Source organism: Dasypus novemcinctus, chromosome 31 (genome assembly GCF_030445035.2).
Source record: "Dasypus novemcinctus isolate mDasNov1 chromosome 31, mDasNov1.1.hap2, whole genome shotgun sequence".
In the NCBI taxonomy this organism is placed as follows: Eukaryota; Metazoa; Chordata; class Mammalia; order Cingulata; family Dasypodidae; genus Dasypus; species Dasypus novemcinctus.
Window position 1 is genome coordinate 25,334,872 of NC_080703.1, and position 19,994 is coordinate 25,354,865.

Here is a 19,994-nt window from a genome sequence, read left to right on the forward strand (position 1 = left end):
AGAGTCCGGGCTTGGAGATCTTTCGAGGCCCTTCTGGTGGAAACATTCCTCCAGGGAAGTGGGAGGGGCTGTGGCCTGTCTTGGGGCTGCAGAGAGGGGGGCCCAGCTCCGGGGTGGCGGGGTGACCCCTGGGTTCACGCAGGGAGACTGGCCGTGGAGGCCATGGGGCCGTCGGGGAGCCGGCCAGTGGGGTTCACTGCCGTGACACTGCCTGGGATCAGGACGGCTGGAGGAATGGCCAGTTGGCTCCGATGCCTCCCTCTCTATGCCTGGGGTGCGTCCCCTGTCCCCTGCATCACGATGTGACCCGTCCTGCAGGACAAATCAACCCCAATGAGTGTTGACATATCGACTGGGTCATAGGAGCTTCTGTTTAACCAGAGGCTCCTGATGACCGAGGGGGGACAGGGCTCACCATGGGACAGCGCTCGCCGTCCTGGTTTAATTCTCACAGCGCCCCCATGAAGGGTGTCCCTGCCACCCCGCGGCCCGGCTGGGGGACCCGGGGCTCGGAGAGAGCTGGCGAGGGATGGGGTCTCCTGCACAGGCCCCACCACGGCCGGGGCCTGGCTGCCCCCGCCACAGAGGCCTCCCGGGGGCCCCCGCGCCTCCAGAGTCAAGGGCAGGGCCCCCCGGGCCATGGAGGCCCGGCACCGATAAGGGGTGCACGGCGGGGGGATGATAGAAATGACAGTGACGGCGGCCAGCCTGGCGGAACCGTGGAGTGCCTCGTGTATTGCTAACTTGTGTCATCCCAGCAAGGTGCCCGCAGGGCGGTACCTGACCACCTGCGACGGGACGGAGGAGGGCCTCAAGGTCGTGGGACGGCGCCGCTCAAGGTCACGGGCTGGGACGGGCAGCCCGGGCCCTCCTGCTGCTCGCTCTCAGGGGTCCCCAGGGGTGGAGGGCGTGTCGGGGGTAGAGGGAATGGGCCACGCCGCTCCCGTGGGCACCCGGGGTCACCGCAGGCCAGACGGGGCAGAGCTATGAGCAGGTGCTGGCCGCCAGCCGTCTCCAAGGGCTCAGAGCAGGGGCTCTTCCCCGGGGGCCCACGGACCTGAGTTCAGGGGGTCCGGAGGCTTGAACTGGAAAAAAAGCAACTGATTATCTGTATTTTCTCGGTCCTCCAGCTGAAAGCTAGCATTGCCTTCACTTGTGACCGCGTGCCATGGCTAAATCGCCGTAGCATTCATCTCACCTGACTGGCAAAGGGGGTCGGGGGAGCAGAAAAGGTTAAGAACCCCCGGCTTAGAGGGAGAGGGGCGCCCCCGTCGCCGGAGCCGAGCAAGCAGGGCCTGCTGGGTGGGCCCTGAGCACCAGAGCATACTTTATTTTCTGAAAACTTGTGTCTTTTTTTTCAAAAGACACATAAATCACACAAAATGTGAGATGAAAAAATATTCACCAATGCAGACTATTACTTTAATGATGGATGCTGCTGGAAGCTCTGCTCCTAGAAAGACAGGGGGTAATGGAACTACTCACAAGGGCTCTAGAAGACAGAACTGTGTTTGATCTTCACCAGAGATTAGCAAAGTAGACTTGAAAGAGTGTAGGGGAGGCAGGTAGACTTTTGTGCTTCTAGGGAGTTCATTATGATACTAATAAATGAAGTATTCTTTGATCTTTCTGTGCCTTGGGATATGTAATTCTCTGTAGGTAAGGAAGAACAGAACAATGCAATACTGGCACCCACTTTGGCCCTGGTGACAGCTCTGGAGCTCCAGGTTCATCTCTTACACCAGTGGACTCCTTCTCAGGAGGAGGTCACCTCTCTCCAGGAATAGACTCTAGAATTGTAGGGTTTCCCTTAACGATTTCCATTTTCTTGCTTCTGGAGAGAGATACTGAATATGCTAAAATATCTTCTGCATCTGCTCTGTCTCCTTTTGCCTTGGCGCTCATTCATCAGGCTGCCCTCTCCCAACGGGATTTCCTCTTGTCTCACTTCTTCTCTTATCTTACTGATAGGAATGTCTGCTCAATACACCGAACCGCTTGTTTAAAATCAGTCATTCTGCAAATACTTATTCAGAATATTGCATGTGTAGGGTTAAACTATGCCATGGGTATAAAGAAAAGGGTGAGATAGTGTGCCTCCCTTAAGCAACTCACAATCCAAACAGATCAACAGACATGGAAATGAATAAGTGTAATGCCTTAAAAAATATACATACATACAAAAGAGGTTTCCATACGCCCCACTCCCCACCCCCCCCACTCTTCCCTCGTTGACACCTTCTGTCATCATTGCGGCACATTCATTTGTGAATACATCTTGGAGCACTGCTGCACCGCATGGATTATTGTTTACGTTGTAGCTCACACTCTCCCCCAGTCCACTCAGTGGGTTATGGCAGGATATATGATGTCCTGCGTCTGTCCCGGCCATATCACCCGGAGCGTACTTTGGACCTTTCCCGTGTCACAGCATCAGGGGAAGTGGGGCAGCAGATGAGGGGCCGGCGGGCAGGCGGCCGTGGCCTCGAGCTTCCAGCTGCCCTCTCGGCCCCTTGGAGGCCACATCTCCTCTCCCACCTGGGGGAGCAGGGAAGCCTTTCATGGCAAACCCCCTCTTCTCGGGGTTTCTGGGCCCCAACCCAGTTGAATCATCGCGTGAAGGATCCTGAAATCCACGTGCTCTCCCTGCAGCACTTATCACTGTCAGAGGAAAAAGAAACACGCTGCGCCGGCAGAATGTGTCTGAAGGGCGCCGGAGCAGATGTCCTCGGAGGCTGCTCAGCTGGGAAGGTTATCATTATCCACTGTGCATTTAAACCTACTTCTGGAGCTAAAAATACCATGATTTTCAGCAGACAGACAGGCCTCAGCACGTCCCCACTTCCTGGCTTCCGGCGCTCAGCAGGGGTGATCATCCGCCCCCAGGTGCCATCTTGGCAGGTTTGAACTGGGGATGGGGTGCAATTTTCCTTCCACGCCCACACTCCCCGAAAAAGGATGTAACACGTGAGGACCAGCGCGTGCTACCTGAAGGCTTTCCAGACAATCTCCCCACCTGGAAAGAGCCGCCCCGTTAAAACCCGAGTCAGGCTGCACTATTTTCCACTCGAGTCCAGCACTCCAGCCACTCTTCCTTGGCTAGTCCCCAGCGCATGTGGCCCAAGAGGGTTTAAACTACGTCTGCAGGGTTTAGGTTTCCTAAAGGCCAGGCGCCGTGTGCGCTTTGCAGGCTGGATCCCACATAAAGTGTCTTGCCGGTTGCCACGAGGGCCTGAGTTCAGGCCCACAAGTGGCCCAACAAGCCTTGGGTATCTGGATATGAGCCTATTTTAGAGCAGTGGGACTTTCTGCCACAACGTAAAGGTTTTTTTATGTGCGCTATCCAATACAGTAGCCGATACCCTGCTGCCTGGAAGGCAGGTGTGATGGCTGGAGCCCTAGCCGCCATCTTAGATAGTGAGGATGAGGAGCACCGTACTGAGCCAGAAGGAACAGAGGTCCTTGAGGAGTCTGCTCTGTCACATGGATTTTTTTTACATTAAAAAGAAATACACTTCTATCTTGCTCAGGCCGTTATTATTCTGGGTCTCCTTTAGTAAAACCTAATCCTGATAAAGCGTCCATTAAAAACCACGGCGCAATTTGAGCTGTATATTACAATTTTTGCTGGGTGAGAGCAAAGAGTCTAGATAGAGGACTCTGGAAAAGCACCTGCTAATGGGAATTTTTGTTGCACCTCTTAAAATTTACAGTAAGACAAACTGCGGCGGCTTGCTCGGTCGGTAAAGGTGGGGTCTGGCTGCGGACGAGGGGTCGGTCCAGCTCAGGACGAGGGGTCGGTCCCACTTGGGACGAGGGGTCGGTCTCACAGGGGTTGCGCGGTTCGGCTGACGGGGTCGCCCGGCAAAGCCGGCGACGAACTGGGGACAAGGGAGGCCAGGCCCTTGTCGGGGGCTCTCAGGACTGGAGGGCGCACGGCAGAAGAACTACCGCGGAGACAAGGTAAACACGCAAGTCCACTTTACTGAGGGAGAGGCAACAGTTTTATAGGGGCTGGGGAAGGCTGATTGGTCGAAGCCACGCCCTGTTCTGATTGGTTGCCGGTGAAAGGTCAGTGGGCGGTACTGGACGGGGGAGGGGTGGTGGTTAGGGATTGGCTGTCGCTGTTGCTGGGGGAAAGGGCAGGGTTTAGGGATTGGTGGCTGCTGTTGCTGGGGTGGAGGGCAGACTGGAGTTTCCCGCCCACGCCTGGCTGTTGCTGCTGTTGGGGGGAGGGAAAAGGGCAGACTTGAGTTTCCCGCCCACGCCTGGCTGTTGCTGCTGTCGGGGGAGGGGAAAAGGGCAGACTGGAATTTTCCACCCTGCACCTGCGCAGGGAGAAAGAAGAAGAAGGGTGCTGCCCCACAGGCATCGTGTGGCGCCATCCGGGAGGAGAGGCGGCCGCGGAAGCATGGCTGCCGAGAAGGGGAGACCCGAGGGCACTCTGCGCCCATGCCGAGCTCCCTTCAGGGGTGGCGGTGAGTCCGACCAGCCACCCTATTATGGGGGCAGCGGCTTGGCCTGCCGCGGCTGCTCCCCCGCCAGGCCAGCAAACCACACTTCAGCCCGAGGGGTGACCGCAACAAATAGAGAAGAACACCCACAGGGAAAAAAGCCAGGCACAGAAGTATATCCTCTACAGTTGCATTTATAAAAATTCTAGAAAATGCAAACTACAGTGGACAAAAGCAAATGAGTGACTGCCTGGGACAGGAGGGGCCAAGGTGAAATGCAAAAGGGCAGCAGAGGAATCTTCTGGGGATGATGGAAATCTTCTCTATTATGGTGGTGGTTTTACAGATGTGTGTATTTAATGATAATCATAAGTTAATTGTATTTAAATAGATGATGCAGTTTAAGGTATACAAATTATCCTGCAATAAAGTTGATTTGAAGAAAAGAATATTCCCTTACTGATTAAGAGATTAGTATAGCTAACAGGTGAAAGACATTCTGAAGGCAGTAAATATGCACAGGTACAATGACTGTGCAAGATTACTTTGAGGCTGTTTTTTTTTGTTTGTTTGTTTTTTTTACTTTACTCTTTTACAGAGTGGTTTTCTTTTTTTCCCAACTAAATGCCGTTGGGTTTTGGGGCACAAAAAAAAGATACTGTAGGGAAGTGGATGTGGCTCAAGTGATTGAGCTCCTGCCTATCACATGGGAGGTCCTGGGTTCAGTTCCCGGTGTCTCCTAAAGAAGAAGAGCAAGACAGTGAGCTGAAGTGATGGGCTGGCATGGTGAGGTGACATAACAAGATACACAATAAAGAGACACAAGGAGGAAAACATAATGAGAAACAACAAAGCAGCTAGCAGAGGTGGTTCAAGTGATTAAGCACCTCCCTCCCACACAGGAGGTCCCGGGTTCAGTTCCGGTGCCTTCACTAAAAAAAGAAAAGACGATGACCACACAATGAACAGACACAGCAAGTGCAAACAAGGGGAAAGAGAAATTTTTAAAAATCCAAAAAGAAAAAGATACTGTAGATTTTTTGTTGGCTGACATGGAGGAAGATTATTAAAGGCAGTTTATGTAAAAAAAAAAAAAAGGGGAACTACATCTCAAATTACTTGAACAGTAAGAGCCAATCTTTGTTCTTAAGAAAACAATGGGCACATGCATGCTCCCTAAAAAGCTTGGAAGAATTTACAACACTACAGTGACAGCTACCTTAGGGTGTAGGAATTATTGGTGATTTTCACTTTCTTCTCTATACCTTTCTGTTGGGTGAAATACAATGAATGTACTTCGACTGTGTACTGATTCACTATTTTTTTCTTTTAATTTGTCTGTTTGTTGGACGTACCAGAGGTTGGGGATGCACTTGGGACCTTGTATGTGGGAAGCCAGCACTCTCCCACCGAGCCACACTGGCTTACCTGAGTTGGTTTTATTGTTTGTTTTGCTTGTTTTGTTTGTTTTCTCAGGAGGCAAACGGAACTAAACCTGGGACCTCCCGTGTGGGAGGCGGGCGCTCAACACATGAGCCACCTCTGCTCCAGTTCACTACTTTGATAATTGGGAAGAAACTCTGTTGTTTATTTAATGAAAAGCAACAGACGCATTCTTCACTGCTTTGGCAGGCGATTAGAAAGGAAGGCTTCATTTTATTTGTAGAGCCTGGATACAAATGAGGGAGAATTCGAATTGTACATAGCAACCAAAGAACATGGGACTAAGATTCTCGACACCTGCCTTCAAACCCTGACCGGGCCGATACTTGCTGTGCTCAAGCCATTTCCTCTCTTTGGCTCTCGATCCCCTTACCCGAAAGGTCAGGCTCAATCACAAGCTGGCGTGCCCGTTTCTCCCAGCTCTCGTGCCAGCCCACAACGAATGACCGGTACCAGTCAGGTTCCAGAGAAGAGCGGGCGCAGGATAACAACCAGCCCTGAGCTCCCCTCTGCCTCCGCCCCCTCCGTGAACCCCTTTCTATAACGGCAGCAGGCACAGATCCTGCCAGCAAAAAACGAAAAGTCGGTCTACGTTCAGGCACAAGACCAGCATGGGTTCCCGTCAGCAGAAGCTTTTCCAGAATCTTCCACCTAGACCCTTCTCGCCCAGCACCCTTTGTTCCTGGCAGGACTTCACAGCGTCTCCATCTCCCTCCAAAACTTGCTGGTCGCTTAGGAAGAACTTTGGGGCGGCGCACACCAGTGCTGTGCAGTGAGGCCTTTGTGGCGTCTCCCTGCTGCCCAGCGGTCATTAGTTTAATGAAGTACTATTAAAAACACATAAAAATCACAACCAACAAAAATAAACAAAGCGGCCAGAGCCGGGGCCTTAATTGTCTAGCAGGGCCCGCACGTGCAGAAACACGGCTGTGCGTTGGCCCAAGCCGGGCTGTTTACTGTCTTCAGGTTTTAAAATTCTCCCTGGGTAGGGACAAATGCCCACACATATGCACACACTATTAATTCCAAAAATGGTTTTAAAATTCTAACTAAAAAAAAAAAAAGCAAAACTTATTAGAAAGGATGGGAAGGCGTTCTCTGGGAGCCTCCGCATTTTTTTATTTGCCATTTTCACCTGACGGAGTTGGGTGGACGCCAGATGGCCTGAAATGTCCGAATCACTTTCCTAGGGGCCCAGATTCTTGAAAGGCGGCTCTTTGCTACGAAGGAAGAGGACTCGGGAGCGAATAAAAGGGCGTTTTCACATCGAGAGGTGTTGTTTGTGTTTGTTTTTTGTAGGCGGCGGCGAAAGCCGTTCTGGCGCCCAGGGAAGAGGACGACCAGGATTAGGCACCTGCTGCCACCCCCGGTCCCAAAAGGCTGCGTCCCACAGACAGGACAGGGTGAGGGACCAAGGAGCGGGGCTCAGGCTTGAGAAGGAAGAGCCAGAGCGGGGCAGCTCTTCCCGTAACGCTCTCAAGCCACCGGCCCACAGGGGAGCTGATCTTTTCCTTTTAGGCACCAAACCGAGAGAGCAGCATGAGTCAGGTGAAGTAAGTTGCTTTTCCTGCCCAAGATCATGTAGGAGAAACAGCCATGATTATAATCCTTTACTCTGGGGCAGAACCATGCAATCTAAGATCTTCACAAACACGAATGCTACCAGTTTCCCAGAGAACAAAAAATAGCGCGATTCTACCAGATTTACCAAGAAGAGCAAACGATAAGGAAGGACGGACCTTAACCCACCCAGGAGAGGCTTGGCAAGACGGGAGGGTATAAACGAGGCTCCCAAACCACCCGTCTACACTGAAGCCGTGCTCAGGGCGCAGAGGCCACCTGCAGGAAGGGTCCGGAAGGTGAGCGCCTGCCTCGCGGGGTTCACTCCTCTCCACGAGCGGAAACACCAGGCTGACTTTACCTTGAGCGCGCCGCAAAGCTCCACGGTGTCCGCATCGTCAACCACCGTAATGCGAAAATTCGGAGTCTGCAGAAGTTCTTTGAAGAGGAGACCGTTCTCCAGGACTTTGCTGCCTATGGAAGGGATGGGAAAAAAGAAAATTAATAACGGTTTTTCACCTTAATTTTCACGGGTTACGGCTCAAAATAACTTTTTTATTACCAAAATAACATATGCTCATTATAGACAACTTAGAAAATAAACAGGAGCAAAAACAGAACATGAAACTACCTATAATCCCACCAGATATAAACATGAACTCCGCATACGTCTCTAACATATCGAAACCGCAACAGAAAAACGCATTGTTTTTCTCAAAAATAGAAACATTCAGTACAGATGGTTTCATACCCTGCCTTCCCATTTTGTATCACCGATAGTTTTCAGCGACACCTATTTTCTACAGCATTTGTAGTGACTGCATAAGTCTTGTGTAAATCTACTTTATCTCGCTTTTTATCGTTTAATATAGAAGATCATCGGGAAGTGGACTTGGCCCAGTGGTTAAGGCATCCGTCTACCACATGGGAGGTCCGCGGTTCAAACCCCAGGCCTCCTTGACCCGTGTGCAGCTGGCCCATGCGCAGTGCTGATGCGTGCAAGGAGTGCCATGCCACGCAGGGGTGTCCCCACATAGGGGAACCCCACGCGCAAGGAGTGCACCCGTAAGGAGAGCCGCCCAGCGCGAAAGAAAGTGCAGCCTGCTCAGGAATGGCGCCGCACACACGGAGAGCTGACACAGCAAGATGATGCAACAAAGAGACACAGATTCCCATGCCGCTGACAACAACAGAAGCAGACAAAGAAGAAGCAGCAAACAGACACGGAAAACAGACAATTGGGTGGGGGGGTGGGGAAGGGGAGAGAAATAAATAATCTTAAAAAAAAAAAAAAGACATTCCCATGTCCTGCCATTGCACAATCTTTCAGGTGCCACTTTGGGGTGGACACGTGGTTGATAATTATTCAAAACATCCTCTCCTCCTGTGGGAAGGAGGAACACCCCTTTTCACCGGTGCCGGGCTTGGCCCTGCGAGGCGCTTCGGGCTCAAGGGCAGGCGCTGACCTTGGGCTCAGCCATGTGGCTTGCTTCGGCCAGCGAGAGCTTAACAGACGAGGTGCAGCAGAGCTGGGACGTCCCCTGGCCCAGCAAGGCTCGTGCCCTCCGCCGTCCCCGTGAGAAGAGCGTCCCACCCTCCGGCCCTGCCCACCGGGAGGTCGAGGCTCACGGAGCAGGGCAGTGCCAGGTGGGAGCAGCCGAGCCCCGGCCGACCCACGGGGGTGCCAGCTACGCCGATTCTGCACGCCCCCGCGATCGGGGACTTCCCTGCTACTTAGCATCACTGGGGCAAGAGAGTGGACACGACATATTCTCACTGGCTAAACCCCTGCCAGTCTACTTTCTGCAGTCGAGGAGTACCTGTTTTTGCTACCACTATATTCCTGGCACTTGGACGGAGCCTGGGGTGGCAGATGCTCAGTAGTCTCTTTTTTTTTAAAGATTTATTTTATTTCTTTCTCTCCCCTTCCCCCCTGTTGTCTGCTCTCTGTGTCCCTTCGCTGTGTGTTCTTCTGCGTCTGCTTGCATTATCAGGCAGCACTGGAAAACTGTCTCTTTTTCGTCCCGTCATCTTGAGGCGTCAGTTCTCTATGTGTGTGGCGCCACTCCGGGGGACTGTGCTTTCTTTGCACGGGGCACACTTCTTGCTCATGGAGCTCCCCTAAGTAGGGGCGCCCCTGTGTGGCACAGCACTCCTTGCGCACATCAGCACTGCGCGTGGGCCAGCTCCACACGGGTCAGGAGGCCCGGGGTTTGAACCCTGGACCCTCTGTGTGGTAGGCGGATGCTCTATCAGTTGAGCCACGTCCACTTCCCACTCAGTGGTCTTCTAACATTTATTTTCAGCTTTTAGTTTGGGGACCTTTATTTATTCCCCCTGCCCCATCCCTGCTATTTTTTTGCTGTCTGTGTCCCTTTGCTGTGTGATCTTCTGTACCTATTTCTCTTTTTTGTCTTCTCATCTTTCTCCTCTAGGATTCAGAGGGATTTGATCCTGGGGACCTCTGATGGGGAGAGAGGTTCCCTGTCAATCGCACCTCCTCAGTTCCTGGTCTCTGCTGCGTTTTCCCTTGACTCTTCCCTTCGTCTCTCTTTTGTCGCATCATCCTTTCGCTGTACGACTCACTTGCTCAGGTACTGGCCTACCCAAGGGCACTGCCTCACCATGCGGGCACTCACGCGGGCACTCGGCTCAACGTGTGGGCGCTGGTTCGCCACGCAGGCACACGTTCTCTTCTTCTTTTTCACCTGGAGGCCCCAGGGATCGAACCCGGGTCCTCCCACATGGTAGGCGGAAGCTCTATCACTTGAGCCACATCCACTTCCCTGGGGACCTTTATTTTTTTTTTTAATTAGTGTTTAAAAAATGTACGCATCAAGCCTGATGTGAAATCTCTACTGGCGGCCGGGGTACAGGGCGTGATTTACCAAATCCACAAGTCCTGGGAGGGGTCTGAAAACCCAAGTCAGCATCTCCCCAGAGGGCTTGGAAAGAGCGCAGAGGACTAAATCCCGCAGGCTCTGGGTGCGAGACCCGCGGCCCCAAACCCGCCTGCCCCTCGCAGCCCCTGAGGCTTTTCCACGGCCCTGCCACACCCCAGACTGACTAAACCACCGTCTCGGGTGGGAGGGGGCACTGCAGTTCTTGACCCCCAGCAGATTCCAAAGGCAAACAAAGGCGCAAACTGCCGACTGGACACCCCCTAGCCCAGCAGCTCTCCACAAGGGCTCCGTGAGCGTGAGCTGAAAATTAAAAGACACAGGATTTCTGTGGGGACGTGTTGGTGCGGTGTTGATATGTTTATTAAACAATACACAGTCTAGTGCGGACTCAGTCAGGGGTCTGTGGCTTTCGTCTGACTGGCTCCGTGGAACAAAAAAGGTACAGAACCCCTGCTCGAGCCTGAGCTCCCTCGTGAGTGAAAATGCCACTGACCTTTCAGGATTGTTGTGAGGTTAAATGGCCTTCATGCACGATAATAATGGGAATGGCCGACATCTTCATGCTTATGACGATTACTTTCTCCATTTTACAGACAGGGAAATGGAGGCTCAGAGAGGTTTACCAACTTGCCCACAGTCACACAGCTCTAAGAAGGCAGAGCCAGAATCCCAACCCAGGTGCTCCGGCTGGGACCACGCTGGACCCTTCGTGCTACGCTGCCTTTCTCAGGTGGGAAAAGAGAAGACAAACAAGCTCCAAACGAAAAAACCCGCAATTAGCACTCTGCCCTTCCAAAGTGGAAAAAGGATGGTTATCAGCAATCAAATTATATCCAGAAATGATATAATGTCTACTTTACCCAGGGAAGGGGAGAGGGGAGGGAAGCAGATGAAACAAGACTGGCCAGGAGTTATTCATTATTAAAAATGCATGATGAGGGACGCGGATGCGGCTCAGGTGACTGAGCTCCCACCTACCACACCGGAGGTCCTGGGTTCGGTTCCTGGTGCCTCCTAAAGACAAGACAGCGAGCCGGCACAAGAAGGCGATGCGACAAGAGACACACGCCGGAAAGCAGAATGAGAGGCACAGCAAAGCAGGGGGCGGACGGAGGTGGCTCAAGCGATCAGGCGCCTCCCTCCCACGTGGGCCGCCCCAGGTTCAGTTCCCGGTGCCTCCAAAAAAGACGACGACGAGCACACCATGGGCAGAGCAAACGAGGGGACGGGGAGAAATAAACACATGCCTGATGAGTACATCCATCTTCACTACTTTTGTTTGTGTTTGAAAACTTCCATAGTACAACATGGCAAAAATCGACAGTCAATGTTTAGAAACATATTTTCTATTCTACAGGCATTTCTGCTGTCACTGAAGTGATTTCTCTGTTTTTTAAATACTACAATCACGTCCGTTTGTCTGAACAAACCGTCCTCTTCCTTTGTAAACAGTCCAGCAGGCGGGCTGGGCTCTGCGACCCCGTGCTGTCTCCCTGCTTGGGTCAATTAGCCTCCCCCGCTGCATTACTGCCTGCCTCCTCTGACCTCGCCACGCGCCCACTGTGCCAGCATGAGGGGTGCCAGAAGCATCTCAGACAAGCCCCTCACCTGAGCCCCTCCACTCTAGCTGCCTGCAGCTGGCAGTGCGGTCTGCTGCTGCGAGCAGCCTGATGGCCGGGTCGGGGAGCAGCATTCTCCACCTCCAGGCAGCACGTGGTGGCCCTAGCGAGGTGGGCTTGATTCACGGCACCTGTGCCCTTCCCCCAGGTAACTTGCAAGAGTTATTTTAGGGAAGTGGAGGTGGCTTAAGCGATTGAGCGCCCGCCTACCACATGGGAGGTCCTGGGTTTGCTTACTGGTGGCTTCTAAAGAAGACAGGCAAGACAGCAAGCTGATGCGATGAACTGATGCAACGAGAGACACAAGGTGGAAAACATAATGAGAGACACGACAAAACAGGGAGTCGAGGTGGCTCAAGCGATCAGACACCTCCCTCCCACATGGGAGGCCCTGGGTTCAGTTCCTGGTGCCTCCTAAAAGGAAGATGAGAACACAGCAAACAGACAGCAAATGCAAACAATGGAGGAGTGGGGAGAAATCAATAAAATAAATCTTAAACAAAAAAACATTATTTCAAATCACGGATGAAAAATAGCTAATGGTTGTATTAGTACCAGTCCTACATAGTGATGTCAAAGCAGGGACCCAGGCAGTCTCGTAGAGGACACGAAATTTTTGGGAGGGCTGCCCAAAATTCAGTAGGAACCCCAATACAGGAAAATCCCCTTTCTCTTTCCTGCTGCGTTTTGGAGGCTGCCTATAAATAAGGCTCCTTTCGCCTGTGATTCCCTGTTTGTTTGCGTGCAAAGAAGCTCCTTGAGGAGCTTTACATATGCTCAACCTTCAGCAGCGTGCCTGGCCCATAAGAAGCTTTGAAAAATATGTGGAATGACTGACTAGAAGTTCCCAATTCGGTGAGCTCAGGCCCAAGAACGAAGAGAGTTTTCACCAGCAGGGGGTGCCTTCGTTCACACGACCCTTTGTACTTGGTCAGATCCTGAAAACTCAGTTTTCATTCCTCTCCAGATGCCTCAAGTGGGCTACTCCTGACTCTACCGCAACTGAAAATTAGTTGTCACCAATGTCATCATGAGAAGAGAGCTGGATAACCCCTGTGCCGTTACCGGACACAAGTAATTTAATGTGGGTACAATGCGGTTACTCAATATATCACTGAATGTACAAAGTGCACGCAAATTGCACTCGTCACCCACCGTCATCTTTCATAGCAAACCTCCTCCCAGCATAGGATCAAATCTAGAATCTTGTGCAGCATTTAGTTGTGAGGTCTCATCTTTTTTTTTTTTTTAAAGATTTATTTATTTCTCTCCCGTTGTCTGTTCTCTGTGTCTGTTTGCTGCGTCTTCTTTGTCTGCTTCTGTTGTTGTCAGCGGCACAGGAATCTGTGTTTCTTTTTGTTGCATCATCTTGTTGCGTCAGCTCTCCGTGTGTGCGGCGCCATTCCTGGGCAGGCTGCACTTTCTTTCACGCTGGGCGGCTCTCCTTACGGGGTGCATTCCTTGCGCGTGGGGCTCCCCTATGCGGGGGACACCCCTGCGTGGCACAGCACTCCTTGCGCGCATCAGCACTGCACATGGGCCAGCTCCACACGGGTCAAGGAGGCCCGGGGCTTGAACGGCGGACCTCCCATGTGGTAGACGGACGCCCTAACCACTGGGCCAAGTCCGCTTCCCCCAGGTCTCATCTTTGATATGGGACTATTCCTTGCCCTTTCGCTCTTTTAAGACCCTGCCATTTTTGAAGACTCTGGGCTGGTGGTTTCGTAAAATGTCCCTTACTTTGGGCTCGTCTGTATTTCCCCATGATTAAATTCAGGCGACATAAGGCAATTAAAAAAATATCACTGTGGTGCTGTACCTTAATTTAACGTCTCAATTTAATTCAGGTCACCAGTGGTGCCCCCCAGGGCCACATTCCCTGCTTGCCCACGTCCCCTCCTCCTCCTCCTACACAAACCTCCTCCCACCCTGGTTTGCAGCCAGCAGGTGCCGACCCCGAGGACCGGCCACCCTGGAGCTGGCCGCGCCGGGTGCTCCCGGCGGCCAGGAGCTCAGGTCTGCAGGGAGAGGGGGGAGAGGGCGGTGACGGCATGGCGGGAGGTGCCCGGGGGACCTGGCTCCTGGAAGCCTGGCGCTCTTCAGGGCCACTTTCTTCCACGACCCCGTGTTACAGGTACTCTTCTTTTTTAAAAAAATCCGTTTTGATTGTTAAAGAAGTTTTCGATGACATAAATGTTACGTAAAAAACCGAAGGGATTCCCACATGCCCCTGGGGTACTCTTGATGGCTTAAAAATAAATCCTTCCGGAGGGAAGTAAACTTGGCCCAGTGGTTAGGGCGTCCGCCTACCACATGGGAGGTTCGCGGTTCAAACCCCGGGCCTCCTTGACCCGTGTGGAGCTGGCCCACGTGGAGTGCTGATGTGTGCAAGGAGTGCCCTGCCACGCAGGGGTGTCCCCCACGTAGGGGAGCCCCATGTGCAAGGAGTGCGCCTCATAAGGAGAGCTGTCCAGCGCGAAAGAAAGTGCAGCCTGCCCAGGAATGGCGCTGCACACACGGAGAGCTGATGCAACAAGATGACATAACAAAAAGAAACACAGATTCCCGTGCTGCTGATAAGGATAGAAGCAGTCACAGAAGAACACAGCGAATGGACACAGAGAGCAGACACCTTTGGGGGGGAGGAAGGGGAGAGAAATTAAAAAAATAAATCCTCCTGGGAAGTGGCTGTGGCTCCATCAGTTGCGCTCCTGCCTACCGTATGGGAGGCTCTGGGCTCTCCTTGTGAAGGCAGGCTCACCTGCATGCCGCGAGAGTCGCTGGCCCAGGTTCCGTGGAGAGCCAACTCAGCAAAGCAAAGCAACAAAAAGATGAGTAAAAAACCACAGAAGAGCGCGCAGTGAATGGACACAGAGAGCAGACAGAACACAAAAAGCCGCAAGGGGGGGGTCACATTAAAAAAATCCTCCTTTATTAGGGAGGGCACAAGTGCGTTCCTGTTTTCTTTTAGCAACCTCTGAGTAGGATGAGCACGTGGAGGTCAGGTGTCTGTCTTACGGATGTCAGGGAGTTTCTAAAATGAAAAACTGAGTCACGTCTCCATAGGATTTTAGATTCTGAGTGACCGATGACTGGTCATTTTTTTGCATTTTTCTGTCCAGGGGAAATTTTCATGAGGAAGCCTCAGTAGTCCCTTTCCTTATTTTAGAAACACGGGAAGCGATGTAAGTGACGAGGGGCAGAGAGGAGGAAAGCTGGAGAATTCTTCCGTGCCATCCATTCGGACACCACTGCTCTCGCCACAGGTGGCCCTAACCCAGCCCTGAGCGGTCAGGCTGCCCCGGCGTTCTCCGCAGCCACGCCCTCTCCTCCAAAGGTCACCGACTCGAGAGGTGCCAAGTGCCAGGCAGGGAGCTGCGAGAGGATGGCCTGGTGGGACGATAGGGAGTGGAGGGGACTGCGGTGAGCGGGACAGCACAAGCTCCCTCCCAAGGGGGCAGCCCCTCCTCATTCCTTACCATGCAAAGGCTCCAGGTCTATAGAGCCAAATCATCCAGTTACTGAGAAGAGGCAAGACACCTGGGTCGCTCTGTGAAACCAGCTGGGTTTCAAATGCTGGTATCTAATTCAAATTTCTTAAACGCGCCGCACACCATATCCCCTCAAAAAACCAAACAAACAAAAACACCAACTGTGGGCCAAATGCAGGCCTTTTGGGTCCCCTTGATTTACTCCACAGAATCATTAACTGTCCCATGATCTAACCTCTCATTCCAAGGTATCACCCAGTCCGTGTTGGAGAGAGAGGTTAGGCAGGGTCTTCTTTTCCCCATTAGGTAACCCATTAGGTATTTATTAAAAAGATGTCTCATTTATTTATTCCATCCCTCCTTGCTGTGTGTGCTCACTGTCTGCTCCCTGTGTCCATTCGCTGTGCGCTCTCTGCATCTGCTCATCTCTTTAAGAGGCACCTAGAACTGAAACCCGGACCTCCCATGTGGGAGAGAGGCGCTCAGTGGCTTGAGCCACCTCAGCTCCCTGCTTTGTTGTGTCTCTCGTTGACTTTCCTCCTTGTGTCTCTTTTTGTTGTGCCATCTTGTTGTGTCAGCTTGCCGCGCCTGTCCGCCACGCCAGCTCGCCTCCTCTAGGAGGCACCGGGAATCGAACCTGGACCTTCCATGTGGTAGGTGGAAGTCCAATCGCTTGAGCCACATCCGCTTCCTATGAAAACATCATTCCGGGGAGCAGATGTGGCTCAAACAACTGGGCGCCAGCCTCCTCCAAGGGAGGTCCTGGGTTCGGTTCCTAGTGCCTCCTAAAGAAGATGAGCTGATGTAATGAGGGGATGCAATGAGCAGAGAGTCGATGTGACTCAAGTTGTTGGGCACCACCTCCCACACGGGAGGTCCTCCTAAAGACAAGTGGATAACGAGTGGGTACAACGAGCAGAGATGGTAAGCAGACACAGTGAGCAGACAACGAGCAGACAGATGAGGGAGCCATGGTGGGGGGGGGTAGATAAATCTAAAATCTTAAAAAAAAAAAAGCATTCTAGAAACACGGACCCCACCTTTGATCTGACTCAGAGGAACTACACTAGCCAAGTGCTTTGGGGAGTCCCAGAGGAGGTACGGCATATACCACAGCAGGCTAAGAGCTGTCACGGGACCTCTTAGGCCCTGGCTGGACACGCAGGTCTCCGGAGCCCTCGGTTTTCCTGGGTTTTGAAGAGAAAATCTCGAACACTGGTTACTAACGTAACAGAGTGGAAACGTGCCCTGCCCACAGTGACTGGCCTTCAGGAGTGAAAAAAGGCAAAGGCGTTTCCTGGTCAGGCCTGGTCACGGGATCTGCCGTCCTGATGAGCCCCAGGACTCCGACTGTTTACGGATTAACCGTGCAAAGCTAACCGCGCCGCCAGGTGACGGCGGAGACGCCATCTCAGTGTCTCTCACGAGCACACACACGCACTAACACACACACACCGGTGCAGGCGGCAGAGCAGGCAGGAGGCTGCGCCCGCAGAGAAGGCGGGGAAACCGGGGGCAAACAGAAGCCACTGGGAAAGACGGAACTTCTGTGCAAACCAGAAGAGCCGAATGCGTGCAACTAGAAATTTTCCTACAATAAGCAGGACAGACAGAGGCGGGTAAACAGCCTCCTGAAAATCTGTGGGCAGGAAAAAGATCCAAATCAAACTTGCTGATGATGTTCTCAGCCTTATAAATTGAATGCAGACGCCGGTCATTCCCAATCAACTGAGAAAGGGCGGGTTACTGGCAAAGAGGATTGACTTCAAACGGCTACTTCATCTTTTTTTGAAAAACGAAAAGTACATAAAAATTTCATAGCGTAACATCAAAATTGCAGATGGACCAAAGAATTGACTGGGAAAGAAGAAAGCTTATAACATTCACTAATACACATAGTTAAAAACATTTTTTTCCTGGAAGGATTCTTAAACTGCTAGCAAAGGTTCCCTCTGGGAAGAGGGACTAGAGGAAATTGCGATCTTAATTCTATTTTTATACCTTCTCATACTGTTTTAGTTTTCTTACCTATGTTTGCAATTTCTTCCCACCCCCTCATTGTTTTTGAACTTGCTGTGGGCTGTGTTTTTTAGGAGGCCCCAGGAACAGAATCCAGGACCTCCGATGCAGGAGGGAGGTGACTAATCACTTGAGCCATGTTCCCTGCTTTGTTGTGGCTCTTTTCTCTGCTTGCGTCACCTTGTTGCGTCAGCTTACGGAGCCTACGCATCATGCCAGCTCTGTCTACTTTAGGAGGCACTGAGAACTGAACCAGGCACCTCCCGTGTGGTGGGTGGAAGCTCAATGTAAGTCATAAGCTACATTTTTTTCCCTGTGCACCCCACTCATTTGAGAGAGACTGACATCTCTTGGAGAGCCCGTTTATAAAACTACCAAGGAGCTATAATTTGGACTGCTTGTGTTTGACAAGGATGGAAAGTACGTTCTGCGGTGGTAGATAAACCTTGACAACCTTCTGCAAAGCTGCTGAAAATGCAACGGCATTGCTCTTCCACAATGTCAACGTGCATGGCCCTGGAGAATCCTCAAAGCCCTTTAAAAAGAAATGCAGGGAGGCAGACTTGGCCCAGTGGTTAGGGCATCCGTCTACCACGTGGGAGGTCTGTGGTTCAAACCCCGGGCCTCCTTGACCCGTGTGCAGCTGGCCCATGCGCAGTGCTGATGCGTGCCAGGAGTGCCCTGCCATGCAGAGGTGTCCCCTGCATAGGGGAGCCCCACGCGCAAGGAGTGCACACCGTAAAGAGAGCCGCCCGGTGTGAAAAAAGTGCAGCCTGCCCAGGAATGGCGCCACACACACGGAGAGCTGACACAGCAAGATGACGCAACAAAAAGAGACACAGATTCCCGTGCCACTGACAACAACAGAAGTGGACTAAGAAGAAGATGCAGCAAATAGACACAGAGAACAGACAACCAGGGTGGGGGTGGGGGGAATAAAATAAAATAAAATAAAATTTTAAAAAAAGAGTATATGAAAAGAAATGCAGCTCTCACGACCCCAATGGGAGATGAGAACTTCCATCCCGTAACGAGTAAGAGCAGAGAGAGCGTTCTATATCGGGGCTGCCTGCCACCTCTGCTGTGCCACGGGGAGCTTGCCCTGACCCTCAGCTTGCTCACCCGCACATGGGGACCGCTCCCCTCCTTTCTAGACCCCCCGGGACTCTCGTGAGCCCCGAGAGGCTGTCGTCTGGGAGTGAGGACAGGCTGGGCGTCGAGGCTGGGTGCCCGCCGTGGAGGTAACACCTGCCTCTTGACCCCAGGACCCTCCATTCGGGGCTCCACCTCCAGGATCCAGCCCTGGGTCGTGACAGTACCCCCCCCACCCCACGTCCGCCTCGGGGACCCACGAGGAGCAGGGAAGAGCCCGCTGGGGGGGAAGGCGGCAGACGGCTGCGGCCGACGCCCCGGAGCCCGGCCCCTTACCGATGGTGGTCTCGCAGAACTTGCCCGCGGCCACCTCGTTGGCGATGTTGGCGCCCATCAGCACGCTGATGTCGATGCCCATCTTCTCCCGGATGATGTCGGAAATGAGCTTCAGCCCCTGGGGGCCCTCGTCGATGCCCTGCGGGACGGAGGAGAGGCGCGGGAGGGCTCGCCTTCTGCGCCACCTGGGCTCAGGCGCCCAATGGCGCACGCGGCTCGAGAAACCTCTCGCTTCTAAGAGTCAACGCGCAGACAGCGTGTGTGTGCCGTTTCAAGAAAAGTACAATGGAAAGAATAAAACGGACACATCCTGGAGCAGTCAGATATTACGGATGAACTCCAAAGAGACATACTGGATTATGTTCGAAAACTGGTCTTTTCCCCTGGGCATACGCGATTATATTGGATCCAGAGGTTTCCCTGATTCGGTATTCAAGTAAACCTCTTGTGCCAGTAGGGCATTGATAAAAGGCATGGCAATGGACAGAGTTGTGGCTTTTTTAATGTTGGAGTTTGATGCTGAAGTCTGCACACAGAAGCAAGCCCTGGGAAGAGAGGAACCCTGAGCCTGGAAAGAAGCAAGACCCTGGAAGGGAGGAACCCAGGAAGCCTGAACCCTGGCAGACGTCGGCAGCCATCTTGCTCCAACACGTGAAAACAGACTTTGGTGAGGGAAGTCACTTGTGCTTTATGGCCTGGTATCTGTAAGCTCCCACCCCAAATAAATACCCTTTACAAAAACCAACCTATTTCTGGTGTTTTGCATTGGCACCCCTTTGACTGACTAATACACACATCTAGCACCAGGTGGAGAGAACGGGACCAGCCCTACTATGTGCCTGAGCTCATCCTCCTTCACCCACCAGGGTAGCCGAGACCCTGAGTCCTGCTCCCGTCACCCCCGGCTCTTCTTGGTCATTTTAATGCGCACAGCTGTCTCCAACATCGTCACGCCTCGGGGTCTATTTTTGGACATCCACAAATGGAACTGGACTATTCATCTGGAATGTGCTGTTTTTGGTTTTTCCCGTTTAAATTTTATTGTGGCAACACACACCTAAGATAAAATGTGCCATA

The 19,994-nt window shown here is 52.5% G+C and overlaps 1 protein-coding gene across 1 annotated transcript in view; it reads right to left on the bottom strand.

The window, feature by feature from the left end:
- The window catches only part of GPD1L (glycerol-3-phosphate dehydrogenase 1 like), a 70,812-nt gene that overhangs the window by 10,703 nt on the left and 40,115 nt on the right, over positions 1-19,994 (bottom strand). The window contains exons 4-5 of the mRNA XM_058290760.2: positions 18,918-19,056; positions 7,819-7,931 (exon numbers count right to left, since the gene is read on the bottom strand). Of these exons, the coding sequence (XP_058146743.1) occupies positions 7,819-7,931; positions 18,918-19,056 (252 nt within the window). The remainder of the gene's footprint in view (positions 1-7,818; positions 7,932-18,917; positions 19,057-19,994) is intronic.